Source organism: Electrophorus electricus, chromosome 8, assembly GCF_013358815.1.
Source record: "Electrophorus electricus isolate fEleEle1 chromosome 8, fEleEle1.pri, whole genome shotgun sequence".
In the NCBI taxonomy this organism is placed as follows: domain Eukaryota; kingdom Metazoa; phylum Chordata; class Actinopteri; order Gymnotiformes; family Gymnotidae; genus Electrophorus; species Electrophorus electricus.
Genome location: NC_049542.1, coordinates 5409180 through 5428826, shown reverse-complemented (window position 1 = coordinate 5428826; position 19647 = coordinate 5409180). Strand labels below are relative to the sequence as shown.

General features: G+C 41.9%; 1 protein-coding gene across 3 annotated transcripts in view; it reads right to left on the bottom strand.

Annotated features, from left to right (window-relative positions):
- Nucleotides 1-8191, bottom strand: part of LOC113579879 (tripartite motif-containing protein 16-like protein) — a 9460-nt gene extending 1269 nt beyond the window's left edge. For 2 of the 3 annotated variants that reach the window (XM_035529519.1, XM_035529520.1), the window contains exons 1-4: nucleotides 7593-8191; nucleotides 7150-7245; nucleotides 6594-6827; nucleotides 6144-6309 (exon numbers count right to left, since the gene is read on the bottom strand). In XM_035529519.1, coding sequence (XP_035385412.1) covers nucleotides 6144-6309; nucleotides 6594-6827; nucleotides 7150-7245; nucleotides 7593-8183 — 1087 coding nt within the window. In that variant the 5' untranslated portion in view covers nucleotides 8184-8191. Of the gene's footprint in view, nucleotides 1-5571; nucleotides 5640-6143; nucleotides 6310-6593; nucleotides 6828-7149; nucleotides 7246-7592 lie in introns of all 3 variants that reach the window. The other variant, XM_035529521.1, reaches the window with a different exon arrangement.
- Between the last annotated feature and the right edge of the window lie 11456 nt (nucleotides 8192-19647).

Genomic DNA, 19647 nt, shown 5'->3' with positions numbered 1-19647 from the left:
CCTGTGGGGAACACTTTTACTCTCTTCCTGTGTGGGGAACTCTCTTACCCTCTCTTCCTGTGTGGGGAACTCTCTTACCTCTCTCTTCCTGTGTGGGGAACTCTCTTACTGTCTCTTCCTGTGTGGGGAACACTTTTCCTCTCTTCCTGTGTGGGGAACTCTCTTACCCTCTCTTCCTGTGTGGGGAACTCTCTTACTCTCTCTTCCTGTGTGGGGAACACTTTTACTCTCTTCCTGTGTGGGGAACTCTCTTACCCTCTCTTCCTGTGTGGGGAACTCTCTTACTCTCTCTTCCTGTGTGGGGAACTCTCTTACTCTCTCTTCCTGTGTGGGGAACACTTTTACTCTCTTCCTGTGTGGGGAACTCTCTTACCCTCTCTTCCTGTGTGGGGAACTCTCTTACTCTCTCTTCCTGTGTGGGGAACTCTCTTACTCTCTTCCTGTGTGGGGAACACTCTTTACCTTCTCTTCCTGTATGGGGAACTCTCTTACTCTCTCTTCCTGTGTGGGGAACTCTCTTACTCTCTCTTCCTGTGTGGGGAACACTTTTACTCTCTTCCTGTGTGGGGAACTCTCTTACCCTCTCTTCCTGTGTGGGGAACTCTCTTACTCTCTTCCTGTGTGGGGAACACTTTTACTCTCTTCCTGTGTGGGGAACTCTCTTACCCTCTCTTCCTGTGTGGGGAACTCTCTTACTCTCTCTTCCTGTGTGGGGAACACTTTTACTCTCTTCCTGTGTGGGGAACTCTCTTACCCTCTCTTCCTGTGTGGGGAACTCTCTTACTCTCTCTTCCTGTGTGGGGAACTCTCTTACTCTCTCTTCCTGTGTGGGGAACACTCTTTACTCTCTCCTGTGTGGGGAACTCTCTTACTCTCTCTTCCTGTGTGGGGAACACTTTTACTCTCTTCCTGTGTGGGGAACTCTCTTACCCTCTCTTCCTGTGTGGGGAACTCTCTTACTCTCTCTTCCTGTGTGGGGAACTCTCTTACTCTCTCTTCCTGTGTGGGGAACACTTTTACTCTCTTCCTGTGTGGGGAACTCTCTTACCCTCTCTTCCTGTGTGGGGAACTCTCTTACCCTCTCTTCCTGTGTGGGGAACTCTCTACTCTCTCTTCCTGTGTGGGGAACACTTTTACTCTCTTCCTGTGTGGGGAACTCTCTTACCCTCTCTTCCTGTGTGGGGAACTCTCTTACTCTCTCTTCCTGTGTGGGGAACACTTTTACTCTCTTCCTGTGTGGGGAACTCTCTTACCCTCTCTTCCTGTGTGGGGAACTCTCTTACTCTCTCTTCCTGTGTGGGGAACTCTCTTACTCTCTCTTCCTGTGTGGGGAACACTTTTACTCTCTTCCTGTGTGGGGAACTCTCTTACCCTCTCTTCCTGTGTGGGGAACTCTCTTACTCTCTCTTCCTGTGTGGGGAACTCTCTTACTCTCTCTTCCTGTGTGGGGAACACTTTTACTCTCTTCCTGTGTGGGGAACTCTCTTACCCTCTCTTCCTGTGTGGGGAACTCTCTTACCCTCTCTTCCTGTGTGGGGAACTCTCTTACTCTCTCTTCCTGTGTGGGGAACACTTTTACTCTCTTCCTGTGTGGGGAACTCTCTTACCCTCTCTTCCTGTGTGGGGAACTCTCTTACTCTCTTTTCCTGTGTGGGGAACACTTTTACTCTCTTCCTGTGTGGGGAACTCTCTTACCCTCTCTTCCTGTGTGGGGAACTCTCTTACTCTCTCTTCCTGTGTGGGGAACTCTCTTACTCTCTCTTCCTGTGTGGGGAACACTTTTACTCTCTTCCTGTGTGGGGAACTCTCTTACCCTCTCTTCCTGTGTGGGGAACTCTCTTACTCTCTCTTCCTGTGTGGGGAACTCTCTTACTCTCTCTTCCTGTGTGGGGAACACTTTTACTCTCTTCCTGTATGGGGAACTCTCTTACTCTCTCTTCCTGTGTGGGGAACTCTCTTACTCTCTCTTCCTGTGTGGGGAACACTTTTACTCTCTTCCTGTGTGGGGAACTCTCTTACCCTCTCTTCCTGTGTGGGGAACTCTCTTACTCTCTCTTCCTGTGTGGGGAACACTTTTACTCTCTTCCTGTGTGGGGAACTCTCTTACCCTCTCTTCCTGTGTGGGGAACTCTCTTACTCTCTCTTCCTGTGTGGGGAACACTTTTACTCTCTTCCTGTGTGGGGAACTCTCTTACCCTCTCTTCCTGTGTGGGGAACTCTCTTACTCTCTCTTCCTGTGTGGGGAACTCTCTTACTCTCTCTTCCTGTGTGGGGAACACTTTTACTCTCTTCCTGTGTGGGGAACTCTCTTACTCTCTCTTCCTGTGTGGGGAACACTTTTACTCTCTTCCTGTGTGGGGAACTCTCTTACCCTCTCTTCCTGTGTGGGGAACTCTCTTACTGTCTCTTCCTGTGTGGGGAACACTTTTCCTCTCTTCCTGTGTGGGGAACTCTCTTACCCTCTCTTCCTGTGTGGGGAACTCTCTTACCCTCTCTTCCTGTGTGGGGAGCTCTCTTACCCTCTCTTCCTGTGGGGGGAGCTCTCTTACTCTCTCTTCCTGTGTGGGGAACTCTCTTACTCTCTCTTCCTGTGTGGGGAACTCTCTTACTCTCTCTTCCTGTGTGGGGAACTCTCTTACTCTCTCTTCCTGTGTGGGGAACTCTCTTACCCTCTCTTCCTGTGTGGGGAACTCTCTTACTCTCTCTTCCTGTTTGGGGAACACTTTTACTCTCTTCCTGTGTGGGTAACTCTCTTACCCTCTCTTCCTGTGTGGGGAACTCTCTTACTCTCTCTTCCTGTGTGGGGAACTCTCTTACTCTGTCTTCCTGTGTGGGGAACACTTTTACTCTCTTCCTGTGTGGGGAACTCTCTTACCCTCTCTTCCTGTGTGGGGAACTCTCTTACCCTCTCTTCCTGTGTGGGGAACTCTCTTACTCTCTCTTCCTGTGTGGGGAACACTTTTACTCTCTTCCTGTGTGGGGAACTCTCTTACCCTCTCTTCCTGTGTGGGGAACTCTCTTACTCTCTCTTCCTGTGTGGGGAACACTTTTACTCTCTTCCTGTGTGGGGAACTCTCTTACCCTCTCTTCCTGTGTGGGGAACTCTCTTACTCTCTCTTCCTGTGTGGGGAACTCTCTTACTCTCTCTTCCTGTGTGGGGAACACTTTTACTCTCTTCCTGTGTGGGGAACTCTCTTACCCTCTCTTCCTGTGTGGGGAACTCTCTTACTCTCTCTTCCTGTGTGGGGAACTCTCTTACTCTCTCTTCCTGTGTGGGGAACACTTTTACTCTCTTCCTGTATGGGGAACTCTCTTACTCTCTCTTCCTGTGTGGGGAACTCTCTTACTCTCTCTTCCTGTGTGGGGAACACTTTTACTCTCTTCCTGTGTGGGGAACTCTCTTACCCTCTCTTCCTGTGTGGGGAACTCTCTTACTCTCTCTTCCTGTGTGGGGAACACTTTTACTCTCTTCCTGTGTGGGGAACTCTCTTACCCTCTCTTCCTGTGTGGGGAACTCTCTTACTCTCTCTTCCTGTGTGGGGAACACTTTTACTCTCTTCCTGTGTGGGGAACTCTCTTACCCTCTCTTCCTGTGTGGGGAACTCTCTTACTCTCTCTTCCTGTGTGGGGAACTCTCTTACTCTCTCTTCCTGTGTGGGGAACACTTTTACTCTCTTCCTGTGTGGGGAACTCTCTTACCCTCTCTTCCTGTGTGGGGAACTCTCTTACTCTCTCTTCCTGTGTGGGGAACTCTCTTACTCTCTCTTCCTGTGTGGGGAACTCTCTTACTCTCTCTTCCTGTGTGGGGAACTCTCTTACTCTCTTCCTGTGTGGGGAACTCTCTTACCCTCTCTTCCTGTGTGGGGAACTCTCTTACTTTCTCTTCCTGTGTGGGGAACACTTTTACTCTCTTCCTGTGTGGGGAACTCTCTTACCCTCTCTTCCTGTGTGGGGAACTCTCTTACCCTCTCTTCCTGTGTGGGGAGCTCTCTTACCCTCTCTTCCTGTGTGGGGAGCTCTCTTACTCTCTCTTCCTGTGTGGGGAACTCTCTTACTCTCTCTTCCTGTGTGGGGAACTCTCTTACTCTCTCTTCCTGTGTGGGGAACTCTCTTACTCTCTCTTCCTGTGTGGGGAACTCTCTTACTCTCTCTTCCTGTGTGGGGAACACTTTTACTCTCTTCCTGTGTGGGGAACTCTCTTACCCTCTCTTCCTGTGTGGGGAACTCTCTTACTCTCTCTTCCTGTGTGGGGAACACTTTTACTCTCTTCCTGTGTGGGGAACTCTCTTACCCTCTCTTCCTGTGTGGGGAACTCTCTTACTCTCTCTTCCTGTGTGGGGAACTCTCTTACTCTCTCTTCCTGTGTGGGGAACACTTTTACTCTCTTCCTGTGTGGGGAACTCTCTTACCCTCTCTTCCTGTGTGGGGAACTCTCTTACTCTCTCTTCCTGTGTGGGGAACTCTCTTACTCTCTCTTCCTGTGTGGGGAACTCTCTTACTCTCTCTTCCTGTGTGGGGAACTCTCTTACTCTCTTCCTGTGTGGGGAACTCTCTTACCCTCTCTTCCTGTGTGGGGAACTCTCTTACTTTCTCTTCCTGTGTGGGGAACACTTTTACTCTCTTCCTGTGTGGGGAACTCTCTTACCCTCTCTTCCTGTGTGGGGAACTCTCTTACCCTCTCTTCCTGTGTGGGGAGCTCTCTTACCCTCTCTTCCTGTGTGGGGAGCTCTCTTACTCTCTCTTCCTGTGTGGGGAACTCTCTTACTCTCTCTTCCTGTGTGGGGAACTCTCTTACTCTCTCTTCCTGTGTGGGGAACTCTCTTACTCTCTCTTCCTGTGTGGGGAACTCTCTTACTCTCTCTTCCTGTGTGGGGAACTCTCTTACTCTCTCTTCCTGTGTGGGGAACTCTCTTACCCTCTCTTCCTGTGTGGGGAACTCTCTTACTCTCTCTTCCTGTGTGGGGAACACTTTTACTCTCTTCCTGTGTGGGGAACTCTCTTACTCTCTCTTCCTGTGTGGGGAACTCTCTTACTCTCTCTTCCTGTGTGGGGAACACTTTTACTCTCTTCCTGTGTGGGGAACTCTCTTACCCTCTCTTCCTGTGTGGGGAACTCTCTTACCCTCTCTTCCTGTGTGGGGAACTCTCTTACTCTCTCTTCCTGTGTGGGGAACTCTCTTACTCTCTCTTCCTGTGTGGGGAACTCTCTTACCCTCTCTTCCTGTGTGGGGAACTCTCTTACTCTCTCTTCCTGTGTGGGGAACTCTCTTACTCTCTCTTCCTGTGTGGGGAGCTCTCTTACCCTCTCTTCCTGTGTGGGGAACTCTCTTACCCTCTCTTCCTGTGTGGGGAACTCTCTTACCCTCTCTTCCTGTGTGGGGAACTCTCTTACCCTCTCTTCCTGTGTGGGGAACTCTCTTACTCTCTCTTCCTGTGTGGGGAACTCTCTTACCCTCTCTTCCTGTGTGGGGAACTCTCTTACCCTCTCTTCCTGTGTGGGGAGCTCTCTTACTCTCTCTTCCTGTGTGGGGAACTCTCTTACTCTCTCTTCCTGTGTGGGGAGCTCTCTTACCCTCTCTTCCTGTGTGGGGAGCTCTCTCTCTTCCATTTCCTTTCAGCAGCCATTCTCTGTCTTGGCTCCTAGATGGTTAAATGAACTTTCGCTTGCTGTCTGGACAGCAGAGTCCCTGGCAATCTTCAAACACAGACCTAAGACGCATCTAATATTTAAATGACCACTGATCCTGCTCCTATGTTGACTAACTAAAACTCTAGTACTTATTGTAGGGTACTGTATATTGCACTGATTGTTGTCTGAGATAGACCTTATTTGTTTTGCACTTACTGTACTGGCTAGAATACATTCTATGTGTAAATGAAAAAGCACCTTTGTAAGTCGCTCTGGATAAGAGCGTCTGCCAAATTTAAATGAAATTACCTTCTTTCCAGTTTCTAGAGCAAACTAGAACATTTACTAGAACAATGCTGGGAAACCTTTGTGTTAAGGCCAAAAGGAAATCTTAGGCCAGACATAAAGTGACTAACTACTGTGTATAGAAAATCACTCTGTAAAGTGTGTGTATGTGTACGTGTGTGTGTGTGTGTGTGTGTGTGTAAATCTTAAAGCAGGAAGGCTCCGCTTACCTTGTGGACGGACTTTGTTGAATTCTTCCATGCAGATTTCCTCCAGTTGTTCTTTAAGATTGGAAAGAATTTGTTTTATTCCATCAAATGAAAGCTGTTTATTTATAATGAAGTAAATGCCCAGGGGGTCCACAGTTCCAGAAGAGTTGCAAACAGACTGAAAACTCTATGAACATTAAGAACATGAGGAAGAAGGTAAATGTGCAAAGTAATTCACGTCTTTCAGAAACCAACAAAAAAAAAAAAAGGATTTCAGAAAGGCCTATTTATTGTGCCCACAATGGAACACTTAATACACATCTGGGCATATACACAGACCTAGTGCATTATTTTCTGCTAGACCTTTTACTTCCTTAATTGTTATCGTAGGGAAGTCACACAGATACACACACATACAAAGAGAAAGAGAGAGAGGAGGGAGGAATATGTGCACAAAACATTGATAGTTACCTGGAGGAAGTGGGTGTCATTCTCTGTGTGAGAGAGCTGCTCCAGCTCAGTGTCTCTCCTCTTAAGATCTGCAATCTCCTGCTCCAGTTTCTCCTGGAGCCCTTCGGCTCGACTCAGTTCAGTCTTCTCCTTAGCTCTGATCATCTCTGTCAGCTCAGAGAGCATTTCTTTAATGGAGTGGATCAGCTCAGTAAAAATACTCTCACTGTCCTCCAGGGCTGCCTGTGCAGAGCGCTGTTAGGAGACCAAGAGACCAGATAGTACATTTAGGCAGAACTATTATCTACTCTAACTGTGACAGTATATGATTAATTTGTGGCACAGAAGAGACACAGAACTATTTATATTTATTCTATTTATTCTATTTCTATATTAGGTTATTTAAAGCAGAATTATTATACGTTCTGTTATTGTTACCCCAGGTGTTGTATTGTCCCCATCATGACTGTGTGAGAGTCCAAAGTCTCCCACACTGGTCTCCTCACTGGCCGTCTGGAGGAGAGGTTTGACTGAGCTGTGAAACAGCTGTTCCAGCAGATCTCTGCACAGCACTCACCTTAAGAGTGTTTACAGCTTGCTTCAGCTCCTGGACCTTCTTCTCTTTCTCCTGGATTCTCCACTGGGATTTGCTCTGCACCTCTTTTAGCTGAGTCTGAATGGAAAATAATGAGTTAAAGTAATAATAATAATAATAATAATAATAATAATAATAATAATAATAATCTGCACCTCCTTTAGCTCACTTAGTGGGCAAATAAAAAACATTTATTTATTTGTCATTAACCGTATAAGAGGGTGTGTCTCTATCATATGACTACTGCAAAGCTGATAAGACAGGTAATGGCTGCTGGTTATTTGCTATGTTGGTCTTTGTACTCTACAGGTACAGCTGATTTGGTTCTGGTGCCTTCTTTCTCACAGTGATTTTCAACACAAACACGAGTCTAAATTAGAAACAAAATTTTAATTATTCGAATGTTAATAAAATGTCATTTTCACCTGTTTTTCAGTTCTTCCTGCTGCAGCTGAGACTGTATCATGGCCTTTGTGTTCATCCATTGTACACAAATAACAGATGCAGCTCTGGTCAGTACGGCAGTAGATCTCAATCACTTTGTCGTGTTGAGAGCAGATCATCTCTTGCAGACGTGTGGAGGCTTTGATCAATTTGTGCTTTTTCAAAGCAGGAACTTCGTAATGAGATTTGCGATGAGTTTCACGGAAAGACGTCTGACACACCAAACAAGATTCACTGGCTTTGCGTTTTCTCCCAGTGCAGAAATCACACTCCAGATCTCCAGGTCTGGCGTAACAGTGAGCAGGAGAAGCAGGGTGGAGTTCAGTCTTCTTCAGTTTCTCCACCACTTCAGCCAGCATGTTGTTCCTGTGTAGAACAGGTCTTGGAGAGAAAGTCTCTCTGCACTGTGGACAGCTGTAGATTCCCCTCTGATCATCCTGATCCCAGTAATCATTAATACACACCATACAGAAACTGTGTCCACAGTTGATAGTCACTGGATCCTTCAGTAGATCCAGACAGATTGGACAGCTGAACTGGTCCTGATCTACTGAAATACTGGCCTCTGCCATTTTCCTGCACTCAGTACTGAAAGAGCTGCCTTCTGAAATTAGTGTTATGTCCTTTGAGATCAGTAAGAATGTCTTCCTTGTTCTGTACTTGATGATGTCATAAAATAGTGGGTGGAACAAGAAAGGAAAAACAAAGAGTCTGAGGATGGTGGAGAGAAGGAATATGCAGAGTGTACTAGGTTTATCTTGTCTCTGTGTGGGTCATTTAATCTCAACATCATAATTACACTTCTACCAAAAATTCATTCCAAGATATGTGCTGCATTTTTAATCCTTTTTTTGTGAATTTAATTGTTTTTGATAGGTTGAATTCAATACAATAATTTTCCAGTTTCAAATTCAAATATTCTAAGTTTAAATGTTACCACCTAACGTAAAATATTATCTCAACAGGACAGCAACTTTCAGCCTCATGTCCGCTATTTTGAATGACTCCCTAAAGCAGGTGAGGGACCCTTTTGATCATTTATTTCATTACTCAAAACAATGTTTTCCTCCATAGTTGATGGGATTATAAATCCATTAGCAGTATATACAATCGGAAAGAAGATTATAAATGTTAAGACCAAGATCAGTGATCAATGACTATAATCTTGTTTACTGCTCTTGTATGTGTTTTTGTTACTCTAGATGAACCTGTCTCTTATGGAGATCTATTCCCATGCTGAGGGTCTTTTTATGACTGGAAGTTCTACTGAGGATGTTGCCCAAAACCTGCTGGTTGCAGCTTTGACCAAGATGCAGGATTTTGTGCAGCTCTGCACATTGTCTGACTGGTTAAGTGGCACTCAAGGTTTTCCCATCAACAATCACGAAGAACTGGAGATGTTGCCCTCTGTCACAACTGCAGCAGTGGGAGTTATTGTTGAAAATATGCTGAGTGTCTGCAGTGAGGGAACATCGTGTGATTTTAATGAATATGGCTCAGACAGGCCCCTGTGGTACTTCCTACAGACTGTGTGTGATAACATCAACTCTGCCACACCAAGGCAGCCCACTCATGGTGCTTATTGCAGTATGGCAAACGAACAACTTTCCATTGTACAGCAAGCTAATTCTAGCACAAAACAATGTCATACCGTGGGTGTCGCCCCGTATGACCCAACGAAACTGCTCAGGATTGTGCCAACTTATTTGTCATATGAGGGCTCATCTGATGAAAGTTTGACCTAACTTTGGGCAAAAATCATCAACATCAGTATAAAAATGTATAAAAATGAGTTTTCTTTGTTTGTTAGACATTCTCTGGAGGGAGCCTCAACAGTGCATGCTAAGGGCGCTCAAAACCGCTTAAAATTTTGTTTGTTTGTTTTTCTATGTTGTCAATGGTGACTCAGTTTTCTGCTTAGGGCTCCATACAGGCTTGGGCCTGCCCTGGCATCGCAATAACAACAACAAAAAAGACAGTGGATGAGTTTTCCGTGAGTGTTACACAGGTCTGTACACAGTAGCCATTAATGATTCTTATATCCAGTAAGAATCAACTGGAATTCATATCTCTGTATCGTGTGCAGCAATTATTTATAACAATTGTGAAGCAAAAAAGAAACAACAAAATTTGTATATAATAATATATGTAATATAGAACATGATCTGCCTGCATATTAATTAGGCTATGCAAATAACACAACTACTTTTGTAGCACATCGTTCATGCCTGTTGAATATGTATATACTTCAAATCTTTTACTAATCTTTCCCCACTTCCAGTAGGCGCTTCCATTTACATTAACATGCCAGGATGTACACTCACTGGATGTTTAATCTTGCTAATGGGTAAGATATATTCGTATAGTCAGGATTTGTTTTAAAAATTATTAATCAGTTAAAGAATTTGTTATTGCATTTTGCTGAGGTGAGGGAGTATTGCATAACACTATGCTGGCCAAATAATTAGATTTGATGTACTATTTAGTGGATTAATACCATAACTGAATTATTCACATGGTTTTATAGCCACATGGTCAATACTTGCTGTCAAGATGCAGAGGTTTATAAGAACCTTCATAATGCTTCCTGTTTTTGAAACTGCATACTAGCTCTTACTGCTCTGTTTATCATTTTTTCCTTGGCTTTATCTACATTCTACCTGGAATCCGGAAACTTCAATCAGACATCAAAAACTCCTTTATCATCACAAACTACATCCAAAGAGCTACCACAAAGGTAAGTAACGTTAACATTTTGCTTTTCCGTCATGGCCTCCGTTCTCCATTGCGCTGAACGCAACATGTTTATTCTTCGTCGTTAGCGATAGTTTTATCTGTGAGAAGTGTAGATGAATTGCTAGTCTGACGGAGAAGCGCTAGAAGTGCGCATCCAGACCTTAGAAACTGTTAGACCTATCGAGGACCTAAAAGTACAAGCTCTGGATGTCTTGGGGGAAGTTAGCAAGCCCTCAGCTCCGGCACTACAGTCCTCGCAGCGGGGCGAATGGGGGACGTTACGGGGAAATAGCTTCGCCTCTCTCACGGGAGAACAACACATCCACAATTCGGGGGTCAGACAGGTTTGCCCCACTCATCGAGACACCTGTTAACAAGCCGGTTGAAAGAGCCGTATACCAGGGGCCAGGGTGCCAGACGTTGCAGGTAATTTTAAGGTTTTAGGCAAGCATAGATTTTCTAAGATAGTTATTCACATAGGAGCTAACGATATACACCTTCGTCAGTCAGAGATTACTAAAAATAATCTTGTAGAGGTGTGTCAGTTAGCGAAGGCGATGTCCGATGCTGTAGTATGCTCTAGTCCCATCCCAATGCGGCACGACACTATAACGTACAGCCGGTTATCTTCGCTGAACTGCTGGACGATGCTCACAAAGCGATGTGGGATTAATCGATCATTGTAACACATTCGAGGCCTGGCCTTTTTGGGCCGAATGGTGTCTATCAAAAGGCGCAGGCTCTTTAATAGTACCAAGGATAAGAAAATCTACCTCGGGGGTCAGAGCCTTTTCCTATAAAGCACCCACACTGTGGAATAACCTTCCTGTAAATGTTCAAGACTCAGACACAGTGTCAATATTTAAGGCTTAGCTGAAAACCTATTTGTACAGTCAGGCATTTAATTAACTACTTCCCATTCTTGGGTAAAGGTAAATTTCTGGGGGTTCATTGGCACTGAGAGTTTTAGTAAACTGGGATGTTATAATGCTGTCACTTCATCTCTCTTTTGTCACTCAAGTTTGTTGACTGAGCGCTGGTGTTCCAGGGTGCCCTCATGCGTGTGGTTCCTTCTGGCTCTTTCCCTTTAGCTGTCCTGTCATAGCTAGATTTGCCAGAGTCCATCAATGTGCATTATAGTTCTCTAATTTACACCCCCTCATACCTGGGCACGCCTAATTATTCTATTCTCTCTTTCTGCCAAGGTACACCTACCCCTGATGTCATGATGTTACTGAGCCTCAACCCGTCTCAGCTGCCATGGCTCCTCCCTCCACCCCAGATGTCCCCTCCTGTAGCCCACCACACCTCCACCCAGCTATCTACTTCTCCATTGCCCCTGATGGACGTTCTCTTGCGGGATGGGTTTCGGACACATGCACACCCTCGGGACAAGACTAGAGCCTCTAGAAAACCGGACTAGACATTAAATGCTTATTTATTCATTTTATTTATTTATTTTCCTTAAAATTGCTACTGTTGTGGTGACCGTTGTTGGTCAGAGGAGGATGGGCTCTCATTTGAACCATGGTTCCTCTCAAGGTTTCTTCCTCATGCTCTGGGGAGTATTTAGTTTTGCTACTGTTGCACTTGGCTTAATCACTGGAAGCTTGGACTTGGACATTTGTAAAGCTTCTTTGTGACAACATCTGTTGTAAAAAGTATGATCCTGTGTGTGATTTGTATATTTTATAGAGCTTCAAATATTGCATATATGAAACTGAACAGACATGAAATAAGATTTTGCTCTCCTATTACTCTACATTCCTACAGAAAAAATAACTGCAAATCATGCCATTGGTACAACAGTAAGTGTAATTCCAGAATCTACTGAAGCGATCTGATAACAATTTGATTTGTTTATTTTAGAGAGATTCACATAATGATATATAGGGAACCGAATAGACATTTAAGAGTATTTTACTATCCCACTTTTGCGGAAGTGTGCTATTTTTTTTTTCTCTCATGCACGCCGTATGCGCTATCATTATTTTGAAACTAAGAGCCATCAGAAGATGTCTTTCCAATTGGGTGGATCTTGGGACACAGTGTCGATCGACACCTTGAATATATATTTATCAACAGGAATTTGGAAAGGATTTTGACCCCTAGACAAACCCATCCATGAAACTCACTTAAATTACATTGTGACTGCTTGTAATGTATTCATCAAAGCACAAGCCCATGCTAATAATGGAATTAGGAGATATATTACAGATGACAATGTGTGACAATCATTCTTCCTCCAAAATATATTCAGCTATCTTATTTTCATAGACATAGTGTAGATTAAAGAAACTTGTTTTTGCTTATGCACATTACTTGACTGATCGATTAACTGGATGGACCACGCATAAGCGTTCATGAGGAAAATACTGAATCAATCAAATGCGATTACTGGACAAGTTCAATGTAAAACATGTTAGCCTGTAACTCACAAATGATGATGACAAGAAACACTGAAGGTAAACACAAGACAATATGATTCCCATGCAATTACAAAATTACTTTACAGATAAACATTTTTAAAGCTGTAAAAAAGTTCTACTAAAACAAAACATGACAAGGTCAACTGCAGTGGTGGTGATCTTCTGATGATAACTAATGTCCCATATTATAGTGAACCGAATAGACTTTTAAGAGGATTTTACCATTCCATTACCCCAGAATTACTACAGTAAAAACACTTGAAACCATACAATGTGTACATGACAAAGTGTTTTTAAAAAATATAGAGGAGTGATCTGATAACAATTTGATTTGTTTATTTTATAGAGCTTCAAATATGGCATATATGAAACCCAACAGGACTTTGGTACACCATTACTTCAAACTCATACAGTAAAAATGACTGTAAATCATGTCATGGGTACAAGAGTATGTGTACTTCAAGAATCATAGAGGGATCTGATAGCAATTTGATTTGTGTATTTTATAGAACTTAAAATAGTGATATCTAGAGATCCAAATAGACATTTAAGAAGATTTTGTCATCCCATGACTCCAAAGTCCTACAGTAAAAACACTTCATCATATTCTGAATATGTTAGAAAGTGTTGTCCAAGAATATAGAGGAGGGAATTGTTAATAATTTGATTTGTGTATATTATGCAATTTTAAAATATACTCTAGTGAAATGATTATCCATTTGCACAATATTGCTATGATATTTCTAAACCTTATCACAGTAAAAACATAAGGAAATCTTAAAATGAGTAGGTAAGAATGTGATGTTTATAAATATAGTTGAGATTTTCAACGATAACCTTTCCCCCTACCTCATTTTACAAACTGGCTACCGCAATACAAATTGTATTGACTTTAAGTGACAAAGGCTATACACAAAATGAATGTCTGTCTTCATTACAATCACATAGCGGAGACCGCTATTCTGGTGCATTATGGTATTTCTTTATACTTTTACGTTTTTGCCTGATAGCCTCAAAGTTTCTTAAAGGGGATCAAAATAATAAATCAGATAGACAATGCTTTAGAGTATTAAACTATAATAGACCAAATAAATTCAACTAGGCTATCTGCTGAAGCTTCTGATTCAATTGGTATAGAATATACTGTTCTGTAATTTAACAAACTCTACAAATACTTAGGGGGGCTTAAAATGAAGGAATGTCATGGAATTGTGTAAAAGAATAAAATGTAAGTGTTGGTTAAGATTGATGAGATTAAAGTAAGACAACTAAGTAGAGAGAGGCACAAAGGGCCCTGCTGTCATGGAGAGCATATGGTTTAGTTTTGGTGGTTTAGTTCTGCTGTTATGTAGAGCGTGTGGTTTAGTTTTGGTGGTTTAGTTATTCTGTCATGTAGAGCGTGTGGTTTAGTTTTGTTGGTTTCCAAGGACTTGCGATTGGTTCCTCTAAATTGGCTTGTGTGAGTGGGATGGACTGAAGCCCTGTTCAGGGTCGGTTCCGATCTGTTGGTTTCGATCCCTGTGTTGCCAGTATCCACTGAATTGGACTAAGCGACTTCAGTGATGAGTAAATGAATGAGTCATTTACTTGAGCCTTTCCAAGTGGAGACACTCTGGCAAAAATAGAAATGTGGAATATTGTAGATTAACATATAGTGAGATTGACACAAGCAGAGGTGCCCCCAGATAGGCTGTTTTTCATAGGAGTGGCCACGTGGGGTCACTAAATCTATACTTCTTACCGAAACACCCGTGGTTTTAATTTGTCATTTCTCCCAAATTGTCTTTTCATTTTCTCAAATAATCTCTCTTGACTTTATTTTATTTCTTTAAATAAACTTTTGTTCATGCAAAGAATTGTTCTGTTTGCATTCTGTACCTGAATGCTCTTCTATTAGTCTTTAGCAGAAGAGGATAACATTTAATTGGAAAGACACAGATCCAGTGAGTCAAAAACAATAAAGTATTGATTGGTACTTCACAAGAGTGCTAACAATTCCTCATCAGTAATAGAGTAACATATTTCAGGTATAATAGACTTAACTAAACCTACTTGTAAAAGTAGTCCTCTTTTCAGGGCTTGGAACATTTTTAAATGAGATTAGAACACAGATGAAGAGGAATATTCAGTCTGTCTTTATACAAATACAACATAAAGTCTAGTCAAACAAAATCTGTTGTGATCCCACTTATCAACGTATCGGTCGGTTGGCAACCACACCTTCCAAAATTAAAGCTTTTAGATCAGGGATTTGTGACGGGCTAGGCTTGACCCAGTTATGGTTCTAATCCAGCCCCCCAAATGAATCTAGACTAGTTTAAATGAAATTGTAATTGGAAGGTTGCTGGTTCAAGCCCCGCCACTGTTGGGCCCCTGAGCAATGCCCTTAACCCTCAGTTGCTCAAGTTGTTCTCAGTCATAACTGTGTCAGCTAAACGCCATACATAAGCATGACATCATGTCTATTCTATCCCAGTCTCTCCAACCTCATACTGGTCATATCCAACTTTGGAACAGGGGAAAGAAACATAAAATATATCAATTTAAGTTATTGTTTCAATAAAACTCCAAAGTGAGTGTAATATAATGTTTATAAAATGGACCAGCAGCAGACAGTAAGACTGCTTAGGGCCAGAAAGGTCTAGGTAATGGAAGCACTAGATCTGGTTTGCATCATTTTGTATCAAATGTAGAATTTCTGGTGATAAAATTCGCTTTTCTTCACGTCTTTCTGTGACAGTAACAAAAGCAAAAACAACAACAAAAAAATTACCCCCTTTCCTGTTTTCATGGTCAGCTGTATGAGGCGCTTTTTCATAAGAAAACATGACTGGAAGTAATGTAATAACCCCAATCCAAACTCAGTGTGGACTACAGTTAAAGAGAAGGACATTAGCTGTCAGAGTAGTACTAACACAGAGGAGAAGGCCCTGGTCGGTGCTCACAAGGGTGGGTCATCTGAAGTGCAGTCCTGTAGAAATATAAAACAACTTCATTTTCTGATATTTTCCACTTTAAGGTCTGTCTGCTTCAACACACCGTTGAAAGAAATCAGACAAACAAACCGTCCCAGCTTTGATCCTGGCTTCATAATAACTGACTGAACAAAAAAACAAACAAAAAAAGCATCTCGAGTACAAAACTAACTACGTATACATATTTTTGTCTTTGTTTCAATAATGATTTTGGTAAAGAGCATGTACCTGTATGTTAGTGTGACAGCAAGCATATACATTCTTCATGTAAGGAAGATTTTTATGACTTTAATTCCTTGAAAAAAAAGGATGCCTTTTTTTCTTATGGTCTTATGGTATTTCAGTAATAGTCACGTGAAATAAAGTGTATTTAGATTTAGATATAATTTCATGTCTTGTCTTAAACAATGGTTGTTGTTTTTTTCACAGCCAATAGTTTGACGCTTTATCGTGTACGTTCAGCCAAAGCCATCAATCAGGGCCAGCCGACATTTACCTGTCCGAAACGGTGTCTTCCTAGATAGCCTAGCTAATTGAAAGATTTCCACTTTCTTGAAGAAAAATCATGGACAACAAGAAAATGGAAACAGACGGCGAAAAATAAATCATATCTGGTTATATACACGCCGTGTCCCCGATAAAAATGTCAGCATGAAACAAGTACTTCAATGCAATAATTCAGCCTGGCAGAGACGAATACCACCACGCAGTTTATTTCTCACTGGCGAAAATTCTGTACCAGAAATTAAATTAATTCTTAATTCTGCACCAGTTAAATTAATGAAAGCAACAAAACTATTAAGTAAGTATCGATGGCAAATCACTGTTTGAAATGTAACCGTGCGTGCAACGAATGGAGCGAAATGTGTTTCCTAGTTTTACATGGTTGTGATCTCGTTTGATGCTAGCTAGCTAGTTAGCCATATTAGCTAGCAAAAGTGAGTCTTCTATACCATTAAACCTATCTATACGTTTAGGATACACAAAACCACATAAAAAGCCATCTATATTGCTACAAATAGCACATTTTCAAAGAATGGAACAAGGTAGCTAATTTGCTTTCTTGTTAATACCGACATTACTGTATTAATCCTGAGCCAGAATTTCAGTAGCTACTTAGCTAGCTAGGTAGATGGCTAGCTAGCTGTTTAGCTTGCATATATTCATACTCAGAAGATGATTTGAAAAAATATTATCTGGCATATTAATAAGAGCGCAAATACTGGCTTTCATGCATCAAAACATTTTATCATCTGACATTTTGCAAATGTATGAAGAGGTTTCTTTAACTCGTTAAGCGGGAATTTAATTTACTGAGAAAGTGAAGGACATGAGTAAAGAAAATCAAATTCACATTCACAAATCCAAAGACATAACATGTACTGGGATTGGTGGGGGACAGTTGCGTGTTAGGTCAGAGTCAGGGTCATACTGAATACTCTGTAGAAAGACTTGTGGGAGAGAGGAACACTCATGAGAAATGTCTGTGTACTAAATGTTTCTGTGTATTAAATGTATCTGACCAAAATGGTCAAGCCTGTAATGGTAGTACCTAGCCCATGGACTAATGGGAGTGATGTATAGCTCCATTATTTGGTTCCTTTAATTAGTAAAAACATATCTTCGTATATTTTTACTGTTCAGGTGCAAGTGCAGGAGATCAAATCCATCTTGTGCAAGGGACACATGGTGAGGTCCAAATGCACCAGCTAACTGACCAATTTATTATATGGAGGTTTAAGTTATGTAGAAGACCATTTAGTTTAAAGGATAGTAATTGAAAAAAAAAAGATTTAATTTATGGTGGCTGTAACTTTCAACTGGTGCTGAATTTAGCTCTTTGGTCATTTATTCGTGCAGTTTGAAAAAGACTTAATTTTTCTTTGTGTTTTTCGCTGTATCTGAACAAAGATTCATATAGACATATTTTACACTCTGGTGATCCTACCCTTTAATAGCAATGCATTATATAGTGTAGCTAGTACAATGAAATTTAGGAGTATAAATCTTACTTTGAGGACACTTGGCTACTTTGAAATTTGTCTGTATGTCATTTTCAGCAGGAATAACCTGCTTCTCAGGGAACATCGGCAGAGATGAGACAGCCAGTGGCAGAGAGGAGATTGATGAGACCTTCCCTGCACTACCTCGGGATGGACCAGAGAGTCCAGGCAAGGAAAAAAAAAAGATTCTTTGGTCAGAAACAAACCGTTCACCAAAATGTTTACTGTTGCAGGTTTTTAATGAAAAGAGATCAGTATTGATATTGGGTGACATTAAAATACAGGATGCTGGTATTGAATTGGTACAGAAAAACTGGTATCGTACCATCTCTAGTATTTACAACTGTGTGAGAACAGGCTGAAATTGTGGATATATTTTGTGTCAGAACAAGTGGCTTCGTACGTAAGGTGACATGGTTCTGAAAGAATGTGCACACAGTTATTCACGGCAGTGATGTTTATGATAGAAATCTGGTTTGTGATTGAATGTTAATTTGTGTTTACACGTGTTCCCTCTCTACAGCTAAAGTGGATGTTTATACATTAGCTAAGATTGCTGGAAGTGACCCAGGCAAACTGACCCTGACCTGCCTGGCCACAGGCTTCTACCATAAAGATGTTATGATGAGTGTGAGGAAGGACACCACAACCCTGCCTGAAGAGCTGATAATGTCCTCAGGAATCAGATTCAATGATGATGACCCCTACTATTACAACTTCCTTCTAATGACCTACAAAGCACTGAACGGTCTTGCTCCACAGTACCTTAGCAAACCTGTGCTGCCATCTTGAAGTTCAAGAAAACTTAGATACCAAATGTCCTACTGCTTAACATGGAAGATGAGGGCTTTTTCAAACTAGTTTTTTCCAGACCTAGGACCACTTGCTCTCTGAGTTTGATTCATTTGGTCATGTATGAAAACTGCTTTCCTTCCTCGCAGAAGTCCAAAGAACTGACCTCTGGTCAGCCTGAAATCGGTGGTCTGGACTTTGCTGCAGATACCTGAAACTCATCTCATCTCAGTCCAATTGGCATCAGTGCACTGCCAAAGAACAAAGTAACCACAGCTTTGCACAGGACATGGCAGCTCCATCTTTTTGTTAAGCTTTAAATTGTAACCAATGGCTGAAATACTCGTTTTGTTTTTTTATGTAGCCAAGATGTCTTATTTCATTTAGGGTTAAAACAACACTACTCTGTGATAGTAAATAATTTTTGCTGAAATGTTGAAAATTATTTTTTGTTTGACAATTTATCATTTATCCCCATTATGAAAACGGATTCAGTCCTGAGGCTGGACTCAGGTATTGGGGACAAGGGAGAAAATGCCCTAAGATTCCACAACTTCATGCATTGTTAGCGCATGCTGGATGTTTTGTTTCATGTGGAGATTCTCTGATACGAGGGCAATAAAACCAGTTTTTCCAGAACTTCTCAACCATGACTCAAAAAATACAAAGCAGCATTGATGTGGTGAGGAAGATATTTCAACAGATAGATTTGTACTACTTTATGGGTTAACTTTGTATGACTTGCCAAAGCTAAGCAACGAACAGAAAGCAATGCTAAATAAAGAAATTATAGTGAATGATTGGTGTAGCTTACAATCAGGGAAACACCAGGTCCTGATTTTTTGAAGCCTACTTTTATAAGGAGTTTAAGTCACTACTATTGAAACTAAAGCTTTAGCAGTTTTAGCAGTCAGACCTGGGAAAGTCCTTTCAAATATGATAAAGGTGGACATACTGAGGATATTACTGTATCCTCTGTAACTCATGTAACGAAGACTGCTTAATAATAATCAGCAGAAGAACCTGGATTGTATGGTGGTCTCACTTCTATTCCATGCATAGTTTTGACCTGGGTGGAAGTTTGATAGACTGGTTTACAGT